This window comes from Aquarana catesbeiana, linkage group LG03 (assembly GCF_042186555.1).
Source record: "Aquarana catesbeiana isolate 2022-GZ linkage group LG03, ASM4218655v1, whole genome shotgun sequence".
Classification (NCBI taxonomy): domain Eukaryota; kingdom Metazoa; phylum Chordata; class Amphibia; order Anura; family Ranidae; genus Aquarana; species Aquarana catesbeiana.
The window spans coordinates 610,484,902-610,511,596 of record NC_133326.1 but is presented as its reverse complement, the minus strand read 5'-3'; the positions used below and the strand labels follow the sequence as shown (position 1 = coordinate 610,511,596).

At 43.1% G+C, this 26,695-nt stretch overlaps 1 protein-coding gene across 1 annotated transcript in view; it reads left to right on the top strand.

The window, feature by feature from the left end:
- The window catches only part of KCTD9 (potassium channel tetramerization domain containing 9), a 29,703-nt gene extending 4,703 nt beyond the window's left edge, over nucleotides 1-25,000 (top strand). Inside the window, exons 3-12 of the mRNA XM_073622234.1 lie at nucleotides 1,577-1,620; nucleotides 1,860-1,956; nucleotides 5,494-5,552; nucleotides 7,833-7,961; nucleotides 8,035-8,102; nucleotides 8,421-8,516; nucleotides 18,192-18,341; nucleotides 20,463-20,568; nucleotides 20,719-20,852; nucleotides 23,922-25,000. Of these exons, the coding sequence (XP_073478335.1) occupies nucleotides 1,577-1,620; nucleotides 1,860-1,956; nucleotides 5,494-5,552; nucleotides 7,833-7,961; nucleotides 8,035-8,102; nucleotides 8,421-8,516; nucleotides 18,192-18,341; nucleotides 20,463-20,568; nucleotides 20,719-20,852; nucleotides 23,922-24,038 (1,000 nt within the window). The 3' untranslated portion in view covers nucleotides 24,039-25,000. The remainder of the gene's footprint in view (nucleotides 1-1,576; nucleotides 1,621-1,859; nucleotides 1,957-5,493; nucleotides 5,553-7,832; nucleotides 7,962-8,034; nucleotides 8,103-8,420; nucleotides 8,517-18,191; nucleotides 18,342-20,462; nucleotides 20,569-20,718; nucleotides 20,853-23,921) is intronic.
- Nucleotides 25,001-26,695: the final 1,695 nt, after the last annotated feature.

The window sequence follows — 26,695 nt, the reverse complement described above, 5'->3', positions numbered from 1 at the left end:
ACCCATGTGTGTGCTTATATGTCAGCATTACATTGTATATCCCTGTATGTTGCGGTAGTTCAGGTGCTTATCTAATAGTTTTCTGCAACTATTGATGCTCCCCTATGAGACCACCGCCTGTGGAAGGGAATTCCACATCCTTGCCGCTCCTACAGTAAAGAACCCTCTACGTAGTTTAAGGTTAAACCTCTTTTCTTCTAATTTTAATGAATGGCCACGTGTCTTGTTAAACTCCCTTCCGCAGAAAAGTTTTATCCCTATTGTGGGGTCAGCAGTATGGTATTTGTATATTGAAATCATATCCCCTCTCAAGCGTCTCTTCTCCAGAGAGAATAAGTTCAGTGCTCGCAACCTTTCTTCATAACATGACTGTGATTGAGGATAAGCCCTGTGCTGTGGTCTGTGTAATACATTCAGGACCTGGAGCCTTGTTGCAATATCTCAGCCTCCACTGATTATGTACACTCAGTGCATGTGAGTGGAATACAGCTTCCCTGGGAGCACACCTGAAAGGCCCCTTTCACATGGGCTGTCCGATCGGGTCTGCCTGAAAAACGGCGGACCTTATCGGACCCTCCATTCTTTTCTATGGAGCAGCGGATGTTAGCCGACACATGTCCACTGACGCCCGCCGCCATCCGATCAGATCCTTTCTGCCAAAAAACAGGCAGTTGTTCCCTCTTTCCCATTCGTCGATCGGATGGAGACAGAAAGGTGGCCCGTTTCCATCTGTTTGCTCCATAGAGGGGAGAGCGGGACTGTGTCCATGTCCACTCTGCATAGTGGCGCAGACACAGACCTGCCATCCACCTGCTCAGCGGAGAGACCCCAGGTGAGCAAGCGGATTCTGCTTAGTGGAGGCACCCGTGTGAAAAGAGCTAAAGGTTTTAGCTGACGCCCCCCTTGCATTCCTAGTGATGGAGCTTCTCATGGATTGTGTATTTCCCTCCTTGCTAGATGAGTGGTCAGACAGTGAAGGGGGAAGAATGTGCTGTCCACTACACTAGCTAGCCTTGAAGATCACCTAGAAAGATGGGACAGAATGCTACATGCACTTTGTTTTCTGGGGGACAGGAGCCACAAGGCTGGCGTTTCAGCTGTAGGAGAAAATTATTGGGCATGCTGGCTTGCTTTAAGCTGTATTTCATGTAAACCTGTGGCCCCACCTGCTTGCACACAGGTTTTTCTGCAAAGTGCCCTGACAAGATTATAAGAGAATTTCAGGGTTTCTGACACTTTAATCGAATCCTTTCATGCCAGCCTGGACCAAACTAATTATTGGCCTGCCAGAATGGATTGGCTGCCACTTAGGCTGTAATATACTATAGTAGCTTGTGTTACGTACAGTAAGCAGAAATGTGTTGCGGCAGCAGTACCAGACTTTCTGTTCAGATACAGGAAGTAAAGAGAAATCCTGCAGAGATGCGGTATGGGTGACTTTTGCATGTCCAGCAGTGGAAGAGAGTGAAAGGGAACTCTCCCTAGAGACAGGTTCCGATATTTATTTATTTTTGCTCACATGCTCTGCAGTTATTTTTCTGTCAAGTAAGACTTTTTGTGTGTTTCTGTGTCCTAGTGATAACGATGTCTTGTACGTGAGTGATGGCGATCCTTGTGCAGGTGAGTTGTACACTGTGTGACGTAATTCTCATAGCAGTACCCTAGAAATTATAGATAAATTATATATACATATTTGTGCAGCTTTATATTTGTAGTGCATTATATTTTCTGTTAGTACCAAATAAAATGTAACTGGGACTATTAATTTTATCCAGGGATTTTTTGTAGTAAATATTATAGCTCAGTTTTTTGTTATTTAGAATCATACAAACTCACAAATCTTCTTTCTTTTTTTTTAGATGATCTGGAAATGCCTTTGGTCCATGAGCCATTAACAGGGTGTCACACAGACTGGCTGACATTGAATGTGGGCGGCAAATATTTTACCACGACACGGTAAGAATAGTGTCGTAGTACTGGTATTCAGTCAGACATTGATACAAATTCATAGGAAGGAAGAAGTTATTTTTGTGTGGTGTGTTGCCCTGAGTAAAGTAAGGCAAGTTCTATTTTTGTTTTCACCTCAGGGCAGCGCCCATCAGCACAATGCACTGGGGTGAACTGCTCCTATTGAAATGCATTGCTTTTAAAATGTATCTGCAGTGAATGGATTCCTTAAAGTGTTACTAAACCCACAACCATAAAATCAGTCTGCATTTGCAGTAAAGCATGTTTGTTATACTTGCTGTGGAACCTAAGGGGTTAATCCTCCACATCTCCTGATAGAACAGAGTCTTGGAGGCTGTGTGTGTGTGTTTTTTGTTTTTTTTGTTTTTTTTTTCTTTTTTTGGGGGGGGGGCGCATGTGATCCTACAGGCTTTAACCAGTGTTTAGCCAGACACTGATAGAAGTCACAAAACTGCTATATACTGCTGATGAGAAAAGGTATTTAGCAGTTTTTATATTTACTAAAATAATTGCATTTACATGTTCTGTATACTATGGGAGACCAGATATAGCGAATGCAGGGTCCTGGGTTTAGTAATGCCCTGTACACATGATCTGACATTCCGACAACAAAATCCTTCGGATTTTTTCTGACGGATGTTGGCTCAAACTCGTCTTGCACACACAAAGTTGGTCGGAAATTCCGAACGTCAAGTATGCGGTGACGTACAACATTTATGACGAGCGGAGAAAAATGATGTTCAGTAGCCAGTGCGGCTCTTCTGATTGATTCTGAGCATGCGTGGAACTTTGTGCATCGGAATTGTCTACACACAATCGGAATTTATGCGAATGGATTTTGTTGTCGGAAAATTTTAGATCCAGCTCTCAAACTTTGTGTGTCGGAAATTACGATGGAAAAAGTCCGATGGAGCCTACACATGGTCGGAATTTCCGACAACAAGCTCCGATCGCACATTTTCCATTGGAAAGTCCGATCGTGTGTACAGGGCATTACACTTTAAACATCTCTTAGATTACAGAATACAAGGTGCTCTATGAGTGGGCAGTGGGAGAGGAGAGAGCATCTAAATGTCAGGATTGCTTCACTGTATGAAAGCTGCAGTCAAAGCTGAAGCATCAAAGTAGAACACTGAATGTAGTATCTGGCAGGATAAACAGCACTGTGCTACACATTTAAAGGGGAATTCCAGGCTATAATGCTCTAATCTTAAATCTGCTCCCTCCCCCCTTCTAACTCCTATTCTAACTACCTGGTAAAAGGAAGATGCATATACTTAACTTTTCTCAGGGTGTTCTGATTTGCTCGCGTGATTGGCTCCGAAGAGCGGCTTCAGGGGAGAGGAGGGACGGCTGACAACAGATGCCCCATATTAAGTCAATAAAAACAAAATGACACCAGCGCTAAATGGTGGACACCTGTAAAGCAATCAAAAAGTAGGGCAATATAAATCAATAGAGAAGGGTTTAAACCCAGCACAGCTGAAAAAGCACCATAACTGATCGAAACCTATTAGACAGTACACACACAAAATCCAGCGCTCAATGGGTTAAAAATAGTCCGCAACAGATGAAACTTTTGTTGAATGATAAAGTTTATTCAAAAATGCAGCTGAAAAAAACAGTCCTGTTCGTTCACAATAATCAAGCAAAAAGTAGGATTATATAGTCACCTGAAATCCACTGAGCAACCAGGAGCTTGTATTGAGTGCCAACCAGAGCCTTTCTCCCAAATCATGGGAGAGAGGGGAGAAAGAAGGATGAGCACAATGGAGGGAGAGAAAGCCGACTGAATGACTGCTGGGTCAGGGTGTGTTCCCCAGGGACTTGCTCACTCACATGCAGATGGAGACCAGTGTGTGGAGGAGTAAAACACACCAGCCGCATACAGCAGATCGAAGGAGCAGGGATCTGTCCCACGAGTGCCAGTGACGTCAGACCAGCTGAGACACTGGCTCGGGAAGGGGAAAGCCTGGCGTAGCTGTGTTGAATCAGCTGTTGATCTGACCTTCTCACACTGCAATCCATTACTCAGTCACTATTGTGGGGATGTAGAGCCCTCTGCTGGAAGGTCTAAGTATGACAAGCTAATGAAGCTGTGTGAGCTACCACTGATAGCCAGGAAATGTAAAGGCCCAAATAAAGATGGATAATGGAACGTGGTGACAGATCCAAAAGCTGTGTTTGGTGTTGCCTTGACTACGCGTTTCGCGCTCCTGCACTTTTTCCCAGTCAAGGAAATGGGCAACCATGAAGATTTAAATAGTCTAATGTGATGACCATAGTGTTCCCCAGGGCCTTTGATGGACACAGCAACAGCGTCTTCACGGACTTCCACCAACCAATGAGGGCACAATGAAACAGGATCCCCAAGAATTAAAAAAAAAAAAAAAAAAAAGAAGCTTCCATAGCATAAAATCTTTGGGTGTTTGAATGTTAATTGTAGTACACTTACAGTTAAAGTAAATCTCAGCATAGAAATAAGCCGGCCTGCTCAAAGTTAGCAGCCCGTCACTCCAGGACCTATGTGAACGCGGCGATGTCAGCACATCGCTCCTCCCTACAAGTTTCATCACAAATTACATCATGGGCCCCTGGACTACGTCATTTTAACGAAACGCACAGGGAGGAGCGACGTGCTGACGTTTGCGCAGGTCCTGCAGTCAGTCAGAAAATTAAGTCCTGCTAGATCACTTCAGGCTTGCCCCTTTTGCAGGTATAGCTATGTAAAACATTAAAAATAAGTGCTTATACTGTTTAAAATCCAGTAAAACTTGTCTTGCCCTGCTCTGCACATGCTCAGTTTGCCTCCATGTTAAGGCATTTTTAGGCAATGCGTGCAGAGTTTGTAGAGGCCGATCTGCTGACAGCCTTAAAGTGGATTTAAACCCTCCTATCCTTTACCGCCAAGGAAGCTGCTTCTGTTTGATCTACAACTGTCATGGTGCTGCACATGTGATCAGTTAGGACACCAGCTATTTGATGGTTTGACAGTTTGGTGGAGGACACAATCAAATCAAAATGTTTTTTGAAACTGATAAATCGATAGGTTTAGTTCCACTTTATGACTTACAGCTAGGGCTTTGGGCTTCAGCAAAATAGCCTCCAGCAAGAAGAAACAGGAACAGTGCTGGAGGCAATTTACAGCACACCCTATTTTGGTAGTATAATTATTAATCTGGAATGTATGTTCCTTGCTAAAGAACATTTTTTTGTTTATCAAGTTTTTATGGGTAAAGTTTCGCTTTTTAAATAAAGGTGGAGAAGGGCATGTAAAGCATTTCCCAGTGGCAGACTATAAACCAAATGGTAGAGCTGGGCAAAGAAGGCTAACTCTTGCATCAACAATTAGGGAAGCAAAATCCAATTTCTTATAATTTGCATTATATAATGTTTAAGAATGAAATATATGTAATTACTAGGCAATGATTAGGAAGTCTGCTTCAAACAGATACACTTGCATTGGTGTTCTCCACAAATTTGTTTTCTAATCATCGTTTCTGTCTTTTATCTTAATCTCTGTAGGTCTACCCTTGTCAGTAAGGAGCCTGACAGCATGCTATCACACATGTTCAGTGACAGAGGTCTGTAGTGCTCTGTGGAATATTAATATACAAAACCTGTTTCTGTAAAGTTAGGCATACTGTTCTTCTTTCATTTTGGGGCAGTGTTAGAGACATGCTTATGTAAGCTCCCTCTACTATTTTAAATGGGCCAAGATTTGTCGTCCTGCAGAATTTCTCCTGAGCTTTAATCTGAACTAATGTCAGTTTCACTGGTTGTCAGAGCCTTAATTTTAACCATGTTATGAATGAGGAAATGTATCTGTAATCTCCCTCTAAGATGGGGTCTCCAAACCTTTCTAAACAGTGGGCCAATTTACTCTTCTTGCAGGTTTTATGGGTTCAGGCTGTGACCAGTGAGAGGAGAAAATGAACTGATGTCGTTGGGAGTGAAGAATGTGCCATCATTTGTTTTAGTGGGAATAATGGTGCCCCATTGTTGGTATCAGTGGTAGGAATAGTGCCCATCATTTGGTTTAGTGGGAGGAATATTAGTGACACATTGATTGTATTAGTGGGAGGAATACTGCCCCATCTTTGGTGTCTGTGCCCCAAGGGCTAGATAAAAGCAAGCAAAGGGCCATATCCGACTCCCAGGCCACAGTTTGAAGACCACTGCTCTAACAGGTGAATTGATATAAGATTTCACTTGGACTGCTTCAATCCTGTGACCAATGGTGTTCTTGGAGGGGGGAACCAACTTGGCTATTAGCAGCTACTAAATAAGAACCTCGATTTTCAAAGAAATGTGATGAGAAATACAGGATGATCCTGGTCTCCTGAAAACACTATCTCCTGGTTATGTTGTCCACGACATTCTGTGGTATTTATTTACTAACTGCAAATAGGCTGTTCATTTTGCAAGGAAATGTTCCCCTAGCTTAGTGAATGCTTTAAAAAAAATCACTTTGCAATCAATACCCAATCACAAGCAAGGAAAAAAAGTATTTATGCTTGCATGTGATTTGACATTAAAAGTCAGCAGAGCTTAATCTCTTCCCTAAGCTAAAAGAAAATGTCCTTGTATAGTGAAAATTTCCTTGGTAGCAACCCGTGTGTGTGTGTGTGTGTGTGTGTGTGTGTGTGTGTGTGTATAAGTCACTGACTCGGAACAAATATGCAGCTGGTGCAGCTTCATCATTTTGGTCTTGCTTGTGTTTATCATTCATTGTAGGGCTGCAACTAACGATTATTTTCATAATCGATTAGTTGGCTGATTATTGTTTCGATTAATCGATTATTCGGTTAATAACCTTAAAAAAAACTGTGGTGTATAATTTAGTTTAATATGTAAAGTTTAAAAAAAAAAAAGGAAATGTATTCCTAAATATCTCAATGCAGTGGTAAATATAAATTACCAACTTCATGGTTAGGGAGCAAAAGCTCTAATCCACTCTGAGAATAAGACAGAGGAGATATACTGTATATACAATTAGAAGAGATATACTGTATATACAATTAGAGGAGATCTACTGTATATACTATTAGAAGAGATATACTGTATATACTATTGGAGGAGATATACTGTATATACAATTAGAAGAGATATACTGTATATACTATTAGAGGAGATATACTATTAAAGGGTGAATCTGGTAAATATCATCAGACTCAGAGATCCATTTTTTTTCATTCTTTCATTCAGCGAATGTACAAAGATTTTTCGTCTGAATATTCTCATCTGAAAATTGATCCGTGTGGCCAGCATAAGGCTCGGTACACACCTATGCAGTTTGGTTTTGATCCATTTCTGCAGTGCTTTTTGCAAATTTAAAAACACAAATTGCTGCAAAAACGCATTATGTGCTTTTTAGCAGCTTCTCCATTTAAGTATTTTGAACCAAAAAAGCACTGGTTTGCGTTAAGAAAAAAAAAAAAAGTCCCTGACCCTTTCCAAATACGCAGCGGCTGAAAAAAGCATAGATGTGAACGTGTCCCATAGGAAGCCATGTAAATGAACTGTAGTGCGTTTCTGCAAAAAGCACCAAAAAACACATAGGTGTGAAGCAGGTGTAAGATGTTTAGTAACATAATGGGGTTAAAAAAAATAAAATTAGCCCTTTAGATAATCACTACTGTAAGGGGTTCATTTTTTTACTGTAGAACTGTGAAAGTAATATTTACAGCAACAATTATTTGCTCTTTTTGTGCTATAATTTTAGGTTTTTTTTAACCCCATTATGTTACTGTCCGATTAATCGATTATGAAAATAGTAATCGATTAATTTCATAATCGATTAGTTGTCGATTAATCGATTAGTTGTTTCAGCCCTAATTCATTGTACGGTTTTGTTTCCTTAGATGGCTGGGGAAATAAGAGGGATCACAGAGGAGCTTTTCTGATTGACCGCAGCCCAGAATACTTTGAGCCAATACTGAACTACCTTCGCCATGGTCAGCTCATCGTCAATGATGGAGTCAATTTGTTGGGTAATCTCTGTGAAGTAGGCTTGTATAATAATTTGTATCTTGCAGAAGAATTTTTAACCTGGTTCTTCTACAGGGGTCTTGGAGGAAGCCAAGTTCTTTGGCATAGATTCCCTGATTGAACACCTAGAACTGGCAATTAAGGTAATGGATATGCTTATTTTGGCATTATGATGTAATTTTATGCATGTTAAATGTCGGATGTTTTGACTAAACCTTTTATCTGACCATTTTAAATTATTTGCAAAATGTTTTGCCTTTTATTACTACCTGGTGACCCTGTCCGTAACCTGCTTAACGTTCATTTACACTTGCTTCACAAAACATCAGACCTATGGACATCATTTAAGGGAGGACTGGTTCGGGAATGTTTTTTTTCCTTTTTGTAGTAAATGTTTTTATATTAGAAGGACAATCCCTTTATGCCCAGTGCCTTCAGCTTTGTCATGTTTTGTACTGTAGAATTCGCAGCCTGCCGAGGACCACTCCCCTATATCTCGCAAGGAGTTCATACGTTTTCTTCTCGCCACCCCAACCAAATCAGAACTTCGCTGTCAGGTGAGTTGAAGGCATTAAAGAAACTTTTAGACTTGCTGATTATTTAATTTTTTATCCTTGTTTGAAGAGGTTTGTTAAATATGTAAACCTAATTTCTTTCTCGAACATCACGGGACACAGAGCCACAGTAATTACTGATGGGTTATATAGGTATCACTGGTGATTGGACACTGGCACACCCTATCAGGAAGTTCAACCCCCTATATAATCCCTCCCCCTTGCAGGGATACCTCCGTTTTTACGCCAGTGTCTTAGGTGATGGACGTGTAAAGATGTCCTGTGCTGAGCTCCAAAGGGAATATCCTAAGATCCTATACTGGGGCAAGCCAGGCGAACCGGATCCATTCAAAGTGTCTTTTCATGGCCGAATTGAATGGTACCCGGGCCTCGTGTCCGAAGAAACAAGGTTTTACCCGTAATGCTTCTCTTTTTAGAGAGCTGGACCCCGCAGATCAGAAAATGGCTTTAAACTTCCTAATTTCTGGCGAGGTGCTTTACGGTCCCAGAACTGTTGGATCCCCCTACTGATGGGGGCCCCAGTCTGACGGTTTTTTCAAACGGAGCCCACCGCGAGAGGTGAAGATTGGGTCTGTGTAAACAGCACCCTGCGGCTGGATAAGGTAAGAGGAGATTCCACAGAATTTTTGAGTTCTAGTGGCTCTTCTCCTTTAAGGTAAATGCATGCTATGCCTATTGTGACCACCGGGGGCTGCCAAGAGCACAAACCTACACATGCTGACTGACTGTCTCAGGTGTTCAGTGCTGATTATGTCCCAGCATCTCAAAGCAGGCTGCAAGCAGGTAAGGTGGAAAGGGGGATTTCTCATGTTTGAATGTTCCCCCCAGGCTAGAGAGGGGCCACAGGGTTCTAGAAAGTGGTTATACCACCCGGGCTCTGCGGCCTAATGGCCACCATCTCTGAAGATAGCCGTTCAGGCAGATCTTGTTACCAGTCTCCCTCCCCCCCCCCCCAATCCCCAGCCTTTTCTCCAGAAGCATGACAGGAGAGTCGGCAGTGCGGGAAGCGCTCGTTTTTTTCAAAACTCGAGGGGGGGGGGGGCGGTAGAGGAGGGGGCGGGATGTCAGCACAGAGTGTTTAGACTCCCACTCAGGCCAGCTGCAGGCTATTAAAGGCACTCTGTACAGGTGCACTCAGCCTTCTGAGAGACACAGAGCTGACGGTCGCATGTAAGGTGGGACACAGGCATTCTCCTAGGCAGCATTTACTGAAGTAACACCAGACTGAGCATTGGGTAGCAAGGCTTTTAGCCAGACTACATCACTCAGCGGGCAGTGTTCATTTGTATACCTCACACCTTGTTGCTTTGCACTATGGGTAGAAGAGGTTCAAGCACCCCAGGAACCAGAGACACTAGGGGATCTCGTTCAGGTTCTGAGGGCCCCCTGTCGGCAGCATCCTCCCCCCCTAAAGATGGGCCAGGGACGGCTAGCCAGGGAGAGCCATCGGGGTCAGGGGCTACACCTGCTTCTGGCACTTCAGCCCCTGTATATATTACACAAGAGGTTTTTTCCTCAACCATTAATGGTCTAGAGGAAAGATTAATGGCCGTGATTACGTCTTCACTCAGTGGAAGAAAACGCACTAGGCTTTCCTCTGTTCCCCAAGACCCTCAGACAGAGGAGCTCTGGGATAAAGGAGATGAATCCCTTTCAGAGGATCGGGATGGGATGGATGATTCCTCTTCGGAGGATTCAGGTGGAGAGGGACCCTCTGCGACTTCCCAAGAGGAGAAAGTCTTAGTGCAGATCCTCACTGGATTGGTCCGCTCCACATTTAAGTTGCCCATACCTGAAACTGCTAAAGAATCCTCTTCTGCTTTGGGGTCACTGAAACCTTTCCAAGCAGCACATGCTTTTCCTGTTCATACTTTACTTGAAAAGCTTATTTATTCTGAGTGGGATCACCCAGACAAACGTTTTTTTCCGCCGAGAAAGTTTTCAACACTTTATCCGATGGAAGAAAAGTTTATTAAAATGTGGGGAATACCGGCTATTGATGCCGCCATTTCCTCCGTAAATAATAGTCTGACTTGTCCTGTAGACAATGCTCAGATGCTCAGGGATCCTGTAGATAAAAGGATGGAATCCCTATTGAAGGATGTTTTCTCCTTAGCAGGATCAGTGGCCCAACCTGCAGTAGCAGCGATTGGAGTCTGTCAATACTTAAGAGACCATGTTAAGCAGGTCATCAAAGTATTACCTGAACAGCAGGCCCAGGGGTTTGCTAACCTTCCAGCGGCCTTATGCTTTGTGGTTGAAGCCATTAGAGATTCTATCGTGCAAACCTCCCGTCTTTCACTGGGGTTGGTGCATATACGTAGAATCCTATGGTTGAAAAATTGGTCAGCCGAAGCACCATGTAAGAAGCTACTGGCTGGGTTTCCATTTCGTGGTGCAAGGTTGTTTGGAGAGGACTTGGATAACTATATCAAGAGAATCTCTTGTGGGAAAAGCACTCTCTTACCTGTCAAGAAGAGTAAGCGTCCCTCTTTCAAACTGACTCTTTCCCCAGCGCCGGGGGCTTCAGCCTCCAGGCAGTCTCGACGGCCGCCTCCATCGGGGTCCAGAGTCAACCCCAGGGACAAAAGAAGTCCTGGGGAAAGAAGCCTACTAGGCAAAACACTAAGACCTCTGCATGAGGGGGCGCCCCCGCTCACTCAAATGGGGGGAAGACTGCGACAGTTCTCAGAGCTCTGGCACGAGGACTTCCAGGACAGATGGGTAGTCTCCACGGTAACCTTAGGGTACAAGCTGGAGTTTCAGGAATTCCCTTCTCCTCGGTTCCTCAGATCAAATGTTCCCAGAGACCCAGAGAAGAAGCAGTCGCTCCTTCTAGCGTTAGAGCGACTTTTGTCGCAGGAGGTCATTATGATAGTTCCCGCAAAGGACCAGGGATTGGGCTTCTATTCCAACCTTTTTACGGTCCAAAAGCCAAATGGGGATGTCAGGTCCATTTTGGACTTAAGGGATCTGAATCGATTCCTAAGGATTCAATCCTTCTGCATGGAATCAATTCGAACAGTAGTTCCCACCCTGCAGGGAGGAGAATTTCTGGCATCAATAGACATCAGAGATGCATATCTGCATGTGCCCATTTTTCCTGCTCATCAGAAGTTTCTGCGCTTCGAGGTAGGAGGGCGCCATTTCCAGTTTGTGGCTCTGCCCTTTGGGATAGCCACTGCACCTCGAGTGTTCACAAAGATCTTGGCTCCTCCTCTGGCCAGATTAAGGGCTCAGGGTATAGCTGTCATAGCATACCTAGACGACCTGCTCTTGATAGACCGGTCGGTAGCCTCTTTGAATGGAAACTTGAGGACCACGGTCAGGTATCTAGAACACCTGGGTTGGATCCTCAACTTAGAAAAGTCTTTCCTAAAACCAGTAAGAAGACTGGAGTATTTAGGTCTGATTATAGATACAAGCCAGGAGAAAATATTTCTACCCCAGGCAAAGATCACTGCTTTGAGAGAGCTGATTCTGACAGTAAGGACCAAGAAGAGTCCCTCAGTCCGCCTTTGTATGAGGCTACTAGGGAAGATGGTGTCTTCATTGGAAGCAGTTCCCTATGCTCAGTTTCACTCAAGAATGCTGCAACACAGTATTCTGTCGACCTGGAACAAGAAGGTTCAGGCATTAGACTTTCCGATGCACCTGTCGCATGCGGTGCGTCAGAGCCTCAATTGGTGGCTCATACCCGAAAACCTGCAGAAGGGGAAATCCTTTCTACCGGTTACCTGGACGGTGGTAACAACAGATGCCAGTCTGTCAGGTTGGGGAGCAGTTCTGGAACAGGCTGCGGTCCAAGGGGTATGGTCCAAGACAGAGAGGACCTTACCCATCAACATTCTGGAGATCCGGGCGATACATCTAGCTCTAAAGGCCTGGACTATCAGGCTACAGGGTTGTCCGGTCAGGATCCAGTCCGACAATGCCACAGCAGTGGCTTATGTCAATCATCAGGGAGGCACCCGGAGCCGAGCTGCTCAAAAAGAGGTGAACCAGATCTTAGTCTGGGCAGAGATGCATGTGCCATGCATATCGGCAGTTTTCATCCCGGGAATAGAGAATTGGCAGGCGGACTATCTAAGTCGCCAGCAGTTACTTCCAGGGGAATGGTCTCTGCATCCCGACGTCTTTTGGGCCATATGCCAAAGATGGGGGTTCCAGATGTAGATCTCTTTGCATCCCGATTCAACAAAAAGATAGACAGATTTGTGGCAAGGACAAAAGATCCTCTTGCATGCGGGACGGATGCGTTGGTGATTCCGTGGCATCGGTTCTCACTGATTTACGCATTCCCGCCTATTCTGCTACTACCACGACTCCTTCGCAGGATCAGGCAGGAAAGGAAGTCGGTACTTCTGGTGGCCCCCGCTTGGCCCAGAAGGACTTGGTATGCAGAAATAGTAAGGATGACGGTGGGTTCCCCGTGGACCCTACCGGTACGCCCAGACCTGTTATCTCAGGGTCCAGTGTTCCATCCTGCCTTACAAACGCTAAATTTGACGGTTTGGCTATTGAGACCCACGTTCTGAAGAGTCGTGGGCTCTCAGGTCCTGTCATATCTACCTTGATTAATGCAAGGAAGCCAGCTTCCAGAATGATTTATCATAGAGTCTGGAAGGCTTATATAACCTGGTGTGAATCCAGAGGTTGGCATCCCAGGAAATATGTCATAGGTAGAATCCTTGATTTTCTACAGATGGGATTAGAGATGAAGCTGGCCTTGAGTACCATCAAGGGCCAGGTTTCTGCTTTATCAGTATTATTTCAGCGGCCACTTGCTTCGCATTCTTTGGTCCGAAACTTTATGCAGGGGGTGATGCGTCTTAATCCTCCGGTTAAAGCGCCCCTAAACCCCTGGGACTTGAATTTGGTCCTGGCTGTGTTACAGAAACAGCCTTTTGAACCAATAAGTCAGATTCCTTTGGTCTTGTTGACAAGGAAATAAATTTTTCTGGTGGCCATCTTTTCTGCTAGAAGAGTATCAGAATTAGCAGCTCTTTCCTGTAAGGAGCCTTTTTTGATTATACACAAGGATAGAGTGGTACTACGCCCTCATCCTAGTTTTTTACCGAAGGTGGTTTCTGATTTTCATTTAAACCAAGACATTGTTCTACCTTCCTTTTTTCCAGATCCCTGTTCTCCGGAAGAGAGATCTCTACATTCGTTGGATGTAGTAAGAGCAGTTAAGGCCTATCTAGGGGCAACTACTCAGATCCGCAAGACGGATGTTTTGTTTGTGCTGCCAGAGGGTCCCAATAGAGGACAGGCAGCGTCAAAAGCTACCATTTCTAAATGGATTCGACAGTTGATCGTTCAAGCTTACGGTTTGAAACAGAAGATTCCTCCGTTTCAGATCAGGGCACATTCCACAAGGGCTATTGGTGCTTCTTGGGCAGTGCATCACCGGGCCTCTATGGCTCAAATCTGCAAGGCCGCAACCTGGTCTTCAGTTCATACATTCACCAGATTCTATCAGGTGGATGTGAGAAGGCATGAGGATATCGCCTTTGGGCGTAGTGTGCTGCAGGCAGCGGTACAGGGTCCTCAGGTCTGATTGCACCCTAGTTGGTCGTGGTTCCCCCCCCTCAGGTAGCATTGCTCTGGGACATCCCATCAGTAATTACTGTGGCTCTGTGTCCCGTGATGTTCGAGAAAGAAAATAGGATTTTTTATAACAGCTTACCTGTAAAATCCTTTTCTTTCGAAGGACATCACGGGACACAGAGGTCCCGCCCCTCTTCTAATACACTATATTGCTTGGCTACAAAACTGAGGTATCCCTGCAAGGGGGAGGGATTATATAGGGGGTTGAACTTCCTGATAGGGTGTGCCAGTGTCCAATCACCAGTGATACCTATATAACCCATCAGTAATTACTGTGGCTCTGTGTCCCGTGATGTCCTTCGAAAGAAAAGGATTTTACAGGTAAGCTGTTTTAAAAAATCCTATTTTTTACCCTTGTTTGAAGAGGTTTGTTAAATATGTAAACCTAATATTTCATATTCCTGATATGTCTGCTGTACTGTGTATTTGCCCTCTTTGTATTGCACCCTTTGTGTGAAATCCCTGGTTTGCCTGCCAGTCCCTCTGCTTTCCTATTAAAAAAATCTGACCACGCTAGGCAGGAGAACACAGCGTGGTCAGTTTTCGAGCTATGCTGGTAACTCGGGCTGCTCTTCTCCAATGGTCAGACCTGTCCTGAGACACCTCCTCTGCACAGCCATTCACTCAGTGTGCGGTTGCTTCTCCTCCCCCAGCTCTTATGCAACTGAGAACAGAGAATGTGATCACTTATAAGAAAGGGTGGAAAAGTGGTATTTATATTGTGTGTTTGGGGTTTCTTTTTTTTTTTTTTTTTTTTTATCTGGCACAAATGTTTTGCCTTTTTTCATTTCTATATTAAACTGAATGGGTTGATTTACAATCACTTTAACCACTTCCCACCCGCCGTATGCAGAGTGACGGCCGGGAAGTGGTTCGCGCATTTGCGGCATGTCAGTCTGACACCCCGCATCTCTGATTGTGATAAGAAACCTCTGTGAGAAGCTTTTTACCACGTGATCAATCACAGCTGATTATCGCGTGAACCGGGAAGTGCCGGTAAACGGCATTCCTCAGTTCGTGCCGACAGGAAGGGCCGATCAGTGGCTGTCCCTGTCGGGGGGGGGGGGGGGGGGGGGTCCTGTGTTAATCAGCACATTGATTATCAGCACATCCCCCTCAAATGTACCAATCATCTGCCAACCAGTGCCCTGCAATGTAAAAACAATCAATTCTGCCAGTGCCAATCACTGCCCAGCAGTAACACCTGTCAGTACTTATCAGTGCTTCCCATCAGTGCCGCCTGTCAGTGCCCATCAGTGCCGCCTATCGGTGCCCATCAGTGCTGCCTCATCGGTGCCAGTCAGTGAAGGGGAAAACAAAATTTTATGACAGAAACTAGAGGTCGACCGATATATCGGTCGATATTTGGCGTTTTTTATTTAATCGGCATCGGCTGATTGTGCTGATAAAAAAAGGTTGATTATAACTTCAGCGCGACTTGCAAATGACTTCTGTAATAGAAGTCAATGCAAGTTGCCTGAAGTCTTCTGTGGAGGGCTTCTCTCCTCTCTGGGCAGCCTGCCAAATCTGATAAAAGAAGCTGAAAAGATACAATGTGTATACTTATCAATGAGCTGAACTCTGTGTGTAGAAGCTCTCAGTTTAAGGATCTATCTTTTCTGACACATGTTGCTTACAAGTAAAAATCCTATATTTTCTGCTAGAAATTCACTTAGAACCCCCAAACATATTATATATTATAATTTATATTTTAGCAGAGACCCTAGGCAATAAAATAGCAGTTGTTGCAATATTTTATGTCACAGTATTTGCGCAGTGGTCTTTCAAACGCAAATTTTTTTTTTAAATACACTAATTAAAAAAAACTAAGCAGTAAAGTTAGCCCATTTTTTTTTCGTCCAAAAGTTTTGATTACCTGTTTTTGTGTATTTAATATATTTTTTTTTTTTCTGTCTAAATTATACATACAAGTGAACTGATTGGAGGTTTGATTTGTTTAATAAATGTTTTTAAATGTAAAAAAATTTCTGTATCACTTATTAAGGTTGCTTTCATATTGGAGCGGGCGTTGACGGTAAAACACTGCTAGTATCCATTTTCATTCGATCCGCCAGATGGATGGAAAATAGGGTTTCCATCCGTCTGGATTGATCGGATGTCAGCGGACATGTTACCGCTGACATCTGTCTTTCCATAGAGATACATGGAGCGTCCGTTCAAGTCCGCCTGAAAAACCTGACAAGCAGACCTGAACGGTCGCATGTGTGAAAGAGCCCTTAGGCTCGGCTTACACTGATGCGGTGCAAACTGATGCGAATTCAGTGCGATTTGTGTTTTGACAGGTGCAAATTTAATGTGATTTCTGAGGGGACTGTGCATAGCTGGAGATTTAAATTTGCACCGCACCCACACTAAACTCACACAGGGCCCTTTTTTAACCGGATCAAAATCGCACCACATTAATGTGAACGGCCTTCATAAAAAAAATGTATTTTTAGATGACCTGCAAATCTGTCTTTCGGGTCGCCTTCGATTTGCATCAGTGTGAACTTGGCCTAAGCCATTCTGTAAAATCTCTAATAGTTCATTTTCTTCAGAATCAAATGCAGGTCACTACATTTTATAACCTGTTTTGTAAAAGTAAACAGGAAATTTTGAGCACAGAGCTTGAAATTTTTGCTTTTGTTGAAAGAATGTAAAAGTTTGGGCAGCCTCATTAAAGTGGTTGTAAACCCTTATATATACCCAGTGAAGTGACTGGCCTCAGATGATACACAGGAGGATTTGCGGCATCTCTGTTTAAGTTGTACCTATTTTTCTGCAGTCTTCTCTTCTCTACAGCCCTTCAAAGTCCCGAATTTATAAAACTTGTCTGATTTGTCAGAAACAAAGGGGGTGGGAAGCTGAAGTTAACTCTGCAGAGCTAAGTAAGGAGCCATCTGAGAGATGATTGGAGGGATGGGACGACCCCCTTTTTTAGTTTTCTTGGTGTCAGGAAAACATGTTAAAAAGTGACTTTTGCTGATAGAAGAGGAGCAAAGCAGCAGGCAGAAATGACACTTGGTGCTCTGGATTGAGACCAGTACATACTAGAGGGATATGCTTTGCTCATATTTCATGTCTGAGGTTTACAACCACTAATGCACTGCAACACAACAGTCAAAACCAGTACCAGTATCACAAGTGCGTAGTGGATTCTGCGTCGTATGGGGAATAACAGAAAACAGCCACTTAGCTCATGTGGAAAGGTGAGGTTCCCTATCCAAAGTATGCAGTGGGCTGAGCTCTAGATTTTGATATTTGAAAACACGTCAGCTGAATACCCATTTCCAACTATAGCAACCCGAATGGGAAGCTCAGGGAGTAACATAATGCTTTTGGGATGCGCATGAAGATAGTATCTGTCTATCAACTTCTGGCAGCGACTGAGTGATGTCTGTGCAATCTGCTATAATTCTGGGTCCCCTGGCTGCGATATCACAAGTGCACTGCAGTGTCCCAGTAACTGTTATCTGGTACAGAAACGGCCCATTTTAGGACTAAACGGGGTTCTCTGTTTTGGTCACCAATAGATGGAAGTCTGTTTAGTACTGACACCATTTAGGCTGGATTCACACCTCTGACAGATGCGGCTCACAGCAGGGGTCCGGTGCGTCCCTGTTCTCCATTTCATGGACGAATCTGGGACGAATTTTTGCCTGAATTCGGTCCTGAAATGGAGCCAATGACGCAGAGCATTCCTGTGCAAGTCTCTCCGCAGCCGCAACAGAGATATGTGAGACGACTCCATAGAGAGCCGGTCACACTCGCTTGTCATGCGAATTGGATGCGGACAAATTCGCATATGTGTGAACCCAGCCTTAAACAATTAAGTTATAGTAAACCATTCCCAAACTTTATTTAATATCCTTTGTTGATTTTGTCAGCCAGCACCAAGTGTAACATAAGCATTATTAATAAGGTGAAGAGCTCCATAAAAAAAACAAAGTGATGAAGAGCATTGCATGTATACCTGTCTTTTTTTTAAACTTTTTTTTTTTTTTTTTTTTTTTTTTTTTTTATTATATCTTTGACCTTTTACAGGGTCTTAATTTTAGTGGAGCCGATCTCTCCCGCTTGGACCTGCGATATATAAACTTCAAGATGGCAAACTTGAGCGGCTGCAACCTAACTCAGGCCAACCTATGTGGATCTTGCCTGGAGCGAGCAGACCTGTCAGGATCTGTACTGGATGTAAGGATGGGTCTGCATAAATGTAGAAGCATGGGGAAAAAGATTGTCTATGTAATATATTCTGTCCATTTTTAAATTTTATTTTATGTTCAGTTTGGTTACGATTTTTTTTTTTTTTTTTTTTTGTTAATGTCTCATCATACTGCCACATATGATCTGTCTATTTTTTGTAAATACATTTCAATGCAATCAGATTCTAACACATATGGTCACTATAATGCCATTACTTTTGAAATCACTTTTCATCCTTAGTATCCAGTCAGGCATTGGTAGACCTGAAGCACAACTGAAAATTCTCAGTAGACCTATCTTGGCACCAGACAGCACTACACTGCCTTGCAAACAATAAATTAGTCTAGCAGTCATGCACCTCACCCATACCCCCACCTTGCGCTACACAACATTTTGTGTGAGGTTAAAGTGTTATTAAACCTTCATTAGGAAACCTAAATCTAGAAGCATATCTCATCTACTTTCTTCCTTGCTGTCTTATCTGTGCAGGCCATCATTTCTGCAAACTGATCCATGAAATTTTGTGTCTTGTATTAAAGTGGAACTATAGACAAAACCCTTTTTTTTTTAATTTTTTTTTTCTTCTCTTCATTTTGGATAGAGTAAGCGTGGGTCCATACCCCTGTCACTTTATTTTTTGCCATCTGTGTCCCCTTGGGGAGATTTCACTTCCTGTCCCATTAGCCAAACAGTAAGTGAGAGGAAATCCCTGCAAATTAGGGAAATTCCTTGCGGACCCCAGTTCACCAAAACTAGTGTCCCCATTGGAAGATTTTCCCTCTTACTTTTCTGGTTTTTGGATTTTCTTATACTTTCACTATCAATGATAATAGTAAACCAGACAAATGGAGAGGGCAAATCTCCCTAATGGAGGCACAGACAGCAATAAAAACCTAATAGATGTTCTAATCCCTCTGCACTCTATCCAAAATAAATAAATACGTTTTGCCTTTAGTTATACTTAAATGCTGCCTTGCAGGGGAAAGCACACTGAGAGGGAGAGATAATGGAAAGTGCATAGATGACCCCATCACCGTTATTTGAGTGACTGAGCATGTGCTGTAACATTAAAAAAGATATTGACTAAAGGGATTGCGGCTACAAATGGGAGGTCCCCACATAATTGGGGTTGCAGGACTGCTTGGAAGGTGGCTAAGGTCTGGGCAGGACTGTCCCAGAAAATGTCTGTGATCAGGATAGGACCACTTGGAAGGTGTGTGTTTTTAAGTGTGGGTGGGTGATGACCGTGTCCCAGGTACTGGGAAGAATATGTTGGCAAGCATGAGAGAGGAGTTAGTATTTGGGGATAAATTGAGACAAATTCTGTATAGGTAAACTTCAATTAGTGGACCTAAAGGGAAAATAATTTTGTTATAAAGGTTTAAATTGGTTGTACAGGCTGAAGGTTTTTTCTTTTACCTTCATGCATTCTATGCATGAAGATGAAAACTCCAGTGTGCAGCTCCCCCTTATACTCTCTGAGCCCAATCCAGTGATGTGCACAAGAGCAGAAGCTCTCCCGGGTCTCTGCCTCCTTGTCGGCTGAGAGACAACAGCGGGAGTCATTGGCTCTCTCTGGGGTCAATCACAACCAGTGAGGAGGGAGTGGCACGAGTGTCCCCAGAGCAAGCAGCTTTCTATGGGGGCACTCAGCAGAGGGGAGGGACCTGGAGCTCTGGCGGAGAACCTGAGCAGAGGAGTATCTGGGCTGCTCTGTGCAAAACTTCTACATAGAGCAGGTAAGTATGACATGTTATGTTCTATTTAAAAAAAAAAAATTGAAAAAAGCTGACTCTTTACAAACCCTTTAATACTACTCTTAACAGATTTTTTTTTTTTTAAGCTGCTTATGTATCAAAGCATGGCTGTGTCCCAAGCAGCGAGTAAAGGGGTGGAGCCTGCCTTCTGATCATACACCCACCCACTTGTCTGCAGCTTGGGACAGTCCTGGGTTTCTTCATTGTAACAAGTCATAGCTACCCTATACAACCAGCTGTAGATAGTGCTGAGGTGATGTTCAGTAATACGATTTCTAAAAGCCTGAAACTGAATTGTGTCCTCTGGTAAATACATCTTTAAATCTTCTAATTGTTCTTTTTACTTTTCCAGGGAGCCAATTTGCAGGGTGTGAAGATGCTCTGTTCCAATGCAGAAGGAGCCTCCCTGATAGGATGTAACTTTGAGGACCCATCCGGCCTGAAAGCCAATCTGGAAGGTTAGAGGAAAAACATTAATACAATTGACAGTATAATAGATATAGTAAATATTTCACTCCTGTTTCATAAAACTATTTTTATGAGGATCAGAAACTTATTTTTCAGTTTTTTTGTTTTGTTTTTTTTTGTTTTTTTTTCCCTTCCATTAGGAGCTAATCTAAAGGGTGTTGACATGGAGGGCAGTCAAATGACTGGGATAAACTTACGGGTTGCAACCCTGAAAAATGCCAAACTGAAAAACTGCAATCTACGTGGTGCTACCTTGGCAGGAACAGACTTGGAGGTGAGAAGTTCATACATGTACCCTTTATGGCCAAATGTTTGTTGGACATCCCATTCAAAAACCATTGGCATTAAAGCATATCTAAACTTAAAAACAAGAATGTAATATATTGTCACACACAAGTCCTTAGATGTAAAGTCTGCATTCGTTTTTTCTTCTCAGGATATTTTTACATTTTATTTTAACCTGGTGACCGTGCCAGTACAAACTTCCTGTAGTATGACCATGCTCACTCACCCTTCTCTATCAGGGCAACAGTAACGTGACCCTCTCTTATTCTCCAAAACATAGATGGGCGGGGTTCTGTATTCCTCAGTGGTAGCTAAGAACAATGTATTTGATAAGTCGGCACAGGCAAAGAGCACAGAAAATTATGAGCTCACAAGATTTCTGGCAAGATCTTATCAGTTTCTTTCCTTAACTTATTAAAAATATATCTTAAAGCACTTTAAATGATATATTTTGCAGACAAAAGGGCAGCAAATAAGAAGTTAATTTTTGGGGTGTACATGCACTTTATTAAAGGGTTAAGTTCAGAGTTCTGTGCAGGTCGCTCAAGTTTTTCCATACCAGACTTGTCAAACCATGTCTTTTATGAAGCTGGTTGATCAGGATAGGGTGAAGGAGAGTATAAGTGGTGAGGGGGTATGAAAGGTTCACAGTGGTGTTAAAATAATAATAATAATAATAATAAATAAAAGGACATAATTGAGTGGGAGGAGCCTCAGGGCATCTTGGAACCAATCATGGTAGCTCCTTCTGGGTAAGCCGCTGCCCACTAGCCTCCATGCAACTGCTGCGGTGGGACATGTGACCCTGGTCCCAGCTGACCAGGAGGTGGCGGTTCTTGCAGTCCAAGCTTGCTATTCTCCTCCTTCCAGGGACCAACGGTGGTCTCCACCTTCTGCCTTGCCTGAGGCTGATCTCCAGACTTGGAGCATTCCTTCACTGATCCAATTATCATAGAACCCCGATCTGTATTTATCTCCTGCCAACTGAAAAACTCTCCAAGTCCCAAGACTACCCACTGAATGATATCCACCATTCAAATCACCAAAGATTTAGCTGAACAACACCGAGAGCACGCCCAGAATCCTTTGCGAGCAAGTTAGTAGGGGCAAGAACACTGCTAATTGGCTGTCAGTGTTCATGTAATGGCCCTCGTCTCACTCCTCCCCTCTGTGTACCCTCCCTCCACTTGCTCTCACCTCAGCTGTTCTCTTACTTAAAGTATAACTATAGGGGAAACTTTTGTGTTTTTTTGTTTTGTTTTGTTTTGTTTTGTTTTGTTTTGTTTTGTTTTTGTTTGTTTTTTTTGTTTTTTTTGTTTTTTTAAATTTTGAATAGAGTGGAGAGGGATTAGAATGCTTGTCAGTTTTTATTGCTGTCTGTGTTAAAGAGGTTCTCCCTCTCTTTGTCATGTTTACCATTATCCGTGAAAGTAAAGTCCCAAATTCTGGGTTGTCCCCAGAAAAGTAATAGAGGTGAAATCTTACAATAGGGACACTAGTTCTGGTGACCTGGGGGGCCCCAAGGATTCCCTTAGTTTGCAGGGATTTCCTCTCACTTCCTGTTTGACTATGGGACAGAAAGTGAAGGGAAATCTCTGTAATGGTACACAGATGGTGAAAAAAAAAATCTGACTGGGGGTTATATCCCTCTCTTGCGTTATCCAAAATGAGAAAACGTTTTTCTTATAGTTCTACTTTAAGACAAATTCTGTCAGGTGTTTTTTTATTTATTTATTTTTTATGTCGTGTGTGTCCCATTGAGAAGATTTTCCTTCACTTCCTGTCCCATTACCAAAACAGAAAATGAGAGGAAATCTCTCAAGTGAGGAAAACCCTGGCTGTCAACAGAAATAGTGTCCTTGTTGAAAGATCCCCCCCCCCCATTCTAGTTCTGGGAACAACCCAAAAATTTAGATTCTTTTTTTTTTTTTTTTTTTTTTTTTTTTCATAAAGGTAAACCGGACAAATATACAGGATGAGTCTCTCAGACAGGGCCACAGACAGCAATGAAAACCTGACAGATGTTTTAATCCCTCAATGAATAACAAACAAAAAATGGTCGAGGTCTGCACCTGTTACCTATTTTTGCACCCTAAGTTAGCCTAGAAGCGTGTGTCTTTTCTTGGCTGTTCTAATCCCTCTCCATTCGCTATTCGAAAATGTAAAAAAAAAAGAAAGTTTTTGTCTTTTTTAGTTTTTATACTTTAAAGTCTAAACTAAACTAAACTCATAATGAATGTAACATTACATCTTACAACTGCTTAGATGTGGCTGCAATCGTTATTTTTTTCTTTTCTCAAGGTTTTTTTTTTCCCCTTACTTTTACCTGGCAACTCTGCCAGTAACACTCTTTCCAGCCTTAGGATGACAGCACTTGCTTCATCCTATTGTATGAGGACAACAAAAACGGGGCAGGATTTTTGGGAAATCCCCCTGTCCATAATGTAGATCCTCAGAACAAATGCAAACTGATAACTTCCTGTACTCTCTTCCTGTACTGCACTGTTAGCTGATAAGATGTCTAGCAAGATTAACAGGTATTTTTTGCTTTTGCTCTCAAACTGGTATGATAAAACACTTTTTTAATAGTAGGTATATGTAACGGATTAAGAGGAACCGCTAAATGAAGTTCAGTGTTAGGCCCAGTTCAGACCTGTGTGCGTGAAGCTCCTGCTCCCTTTTGGGCAATGAGCTTCACGTGATATGTGAAGGCGCAGAATTGCATCACGTTTGGGGTGCCATTGAAGGATAATCCTCATAGCGATTCTGCCCACGACCTCAAACCCCAAAATGTTAATGGGGCTTTAGGGTTTGTATACACTTTTAATCAGTTGTTTGTTTAGTCCTGAGCAAAATAAAAAATATACAGACACAATTCACATGCCTGAACTGAAGATTGCATCTCGTTGGATGTTCTACAGAATAAACTGAGCGGATTTTCTGGTTTCAGCACTGCTGTGGGTGTTTTTTCTGGGTAGTGTTGGCAACGTTTTGTATTATTGTACTTGCTTCCTGAAGTTACTTGTAACTTTTCTACCTCCTTTTTCTTTCCCAACAGAACTGCGATCTGTCCGGTTGTGATCTCCAAGAAGCGAACCTCCGGGGATCCAATGTAAAAGGCGCAATATTTGAGGAGATGCTTACACCACTACACATGTCGCAGAGTGTCAGATAGACTCTCACATGAAGGAAGGCTCTGCGCCTCTGATTGCTGGCATACTGGAGACGCTTTGCCTTTTGCCTGTACTGCCAAGGCAGACCTATAATCTCTATACCGTAACCGCCTACTTTAATCTCTTGGTAACGTGCACAGAGGACAGGTGTCCAATGTGTTACATACATGTAGCTCTTATTATATACACACACAAACCTGCTTCAGATTTACGGCATAAGAGAACTGGAGGAATTTGCACACCTCTCCTGTGGTATATTAAGATTGCGGTAGTTGTACCAGACCGGCAGGACAGTGTGGTGCGGTATCTTATTGGACTGCCAATAAGGCCTGATCAATATCACTGACATATAAGACAAGGGCTTGAGGATAATGACTAGTTTCACTCCTTGCATATACTTTACCTGACAGCTGCTGGTGGAGTTTACAGGTGTTTTCTATTGGCTGTTACTGCTGCATTGTGACCATTCCAAGGTTTGCCTACAGAGCCCACGCAAACCTTTAATCTATGCACACGTGATTCAAATTGTGTAGCACAAATTATGGATGTGTTGAATAGCAAGCTGGCAGCTGTGGTCTTAGACCAGTTTTGGGAAGCCTTTGTCCCTCTGCCGTACTACAAGTCCCAGCAGGCACATTAAGGCTTTGATATTTATCAGCTGCTAGAGGGTCATGTGTTCATGCTGTTCTTGACAGAGTAGGATTAGACTGGCTACTGGATCCCATGTAGCCCATATCGGTGATAGATTAGACCTGTCATATCTGTCTAGTCCTTTTGTCCTGTGGTCCAGTCACTTATCACAGAGGTTTCTGGGCCCGCTGCAGGTCAGGGGTTACCGAGTGCCTTAAAGCAACTGTCACAGCTGCTTCTGGAGTTATTTAGTTATGCAAATGACAAGATGAAGTGCTGAACTGTTACCCCCTTTCCCTCAATCTATATATACAATAAATATTTTTTGATTGATTTTGACTGACTCTATCTTATTTCTAGTCATGTTTTAGTCACAACTCCTGTATTGAAATATTTGGAACCTTCCCCACTCAGTAAGGGAAATTCCACATTATTGCATAATATTTTCAAACAAAACGGAGCGTGTCAAAGCTTCATTTTGTAATGTATAGTTTTAGTTAAGTATACCTGTCCATGAGATAAAATGGATGGCTACATTGTTGACCTCCTCCTTCTGCATATGCTTGTTTGTCTGTTATGCTAAACCTTTGGCTTAAGTTTTGGGATTAAAAAAAAAAGTCAGAATTTTTTGTTATTCTTTATGTGTTATAGGTCAGTAAAATTCGAAAGTATTCAAGCCAGTAAGTCAGCATAATAGCCAGGGTAACTTGAATTTTAAAATGTTTGATAACTATGGCAGAGCATGAAAATGCATGATTGTTGAGAATGTTAGAACATCTGAAATTGTGTGTAGGAAGGTGTGATACCAGCCTAAGGCCCTTTTCCCATGGGCTTTGTCTGCTCTATTTAGCTGAGAATTGGTGAGCAGATCCCCTGTTGAATCTTCACTGAAGGGGACAGATGTGTTGGTTTTTTTTTTTTTTTTTTTTTTTTTTTTTTTTTTTTGTCTAATCTTTTTATTTTGAAGATGGCATTTCCATACAAGAAAATAAAGCAAACACCCAGCATGATGACAGTATTACATGTGTAAATTTTGGATGGACCCTCTGCACACTGCTATACACCCTTCCCAGCAAACTATGCAATGAAAAACATGGATTTTTTTGTTCACACGTATATTGCAACACATGCTTAAGCCGGCCAACTGTGTCAAAGTAATCCCTCTTATGGCCAGCCCTACACTGCTTTGCCACTGCAAATTCTAGGATGGATACCATGCCAACCTGGGGCATAAAGACACAAGGTGGGGAAGAGCGACTAGGTTCAGGTCTGGTCACTAGCCTGCGTTACAACAGAGAAAAGATATACCTGTTACATGTGTATCACAGCCTATGATCTAACTGACCAGAAGTAAGATGAGCACTGACATTTTCCTCCTCTAAACCTGAGGCCCATGTTTCGGTGGATGCACCCCTGTAGAAAAGATGGCAATTACAAGGGACTGGCTCCAATCAGGGCCGGACTGGCCTACCGGGACACCGGGAAATTTGCCGGTAGGCTGCCTGCCCTGGGGCTGCTTTGATCTGTGGCTTCTCTGTCTCTCCCTCCCCCTTTTCTCACGTGTCACAAACAGTGGGCATTGTGTGTGACGGAGCTGGGTCTGTGTTCGGCGGCGGCGCTGTAACAAGGTCCCGCCTCCTAGGCCGTCTCATGTGATAGGCAGAACACTGATTCAAACAGTGTTCCATCTATTCTAGACTAACACACGAAACTGCCTAGGATGCGGGACCTTGTTACAGCGCCGCCGCCGAACACAGACCTAGCTCTGTCACACACACACACACACAGTGGGAGATGCCGTGTGTGTGTGAGTTTGATGGGCAGTGAGCTGCATACGTGGGCACGGTGAGGCTGCAATGATGGGTACATTGATGGGCACAGTGAGGCTGTATTCATGGGCACCGTAAAGCTGCATTTGATGGGCAGTGGTGAGGCTGCATTGATCTCTTGTATCATGTCTGCAGTCTCTAACCATCTCTTGTATCATGTCTGCAGTCTCTAACCATCTCTTGTCTTATATCATGTCTGC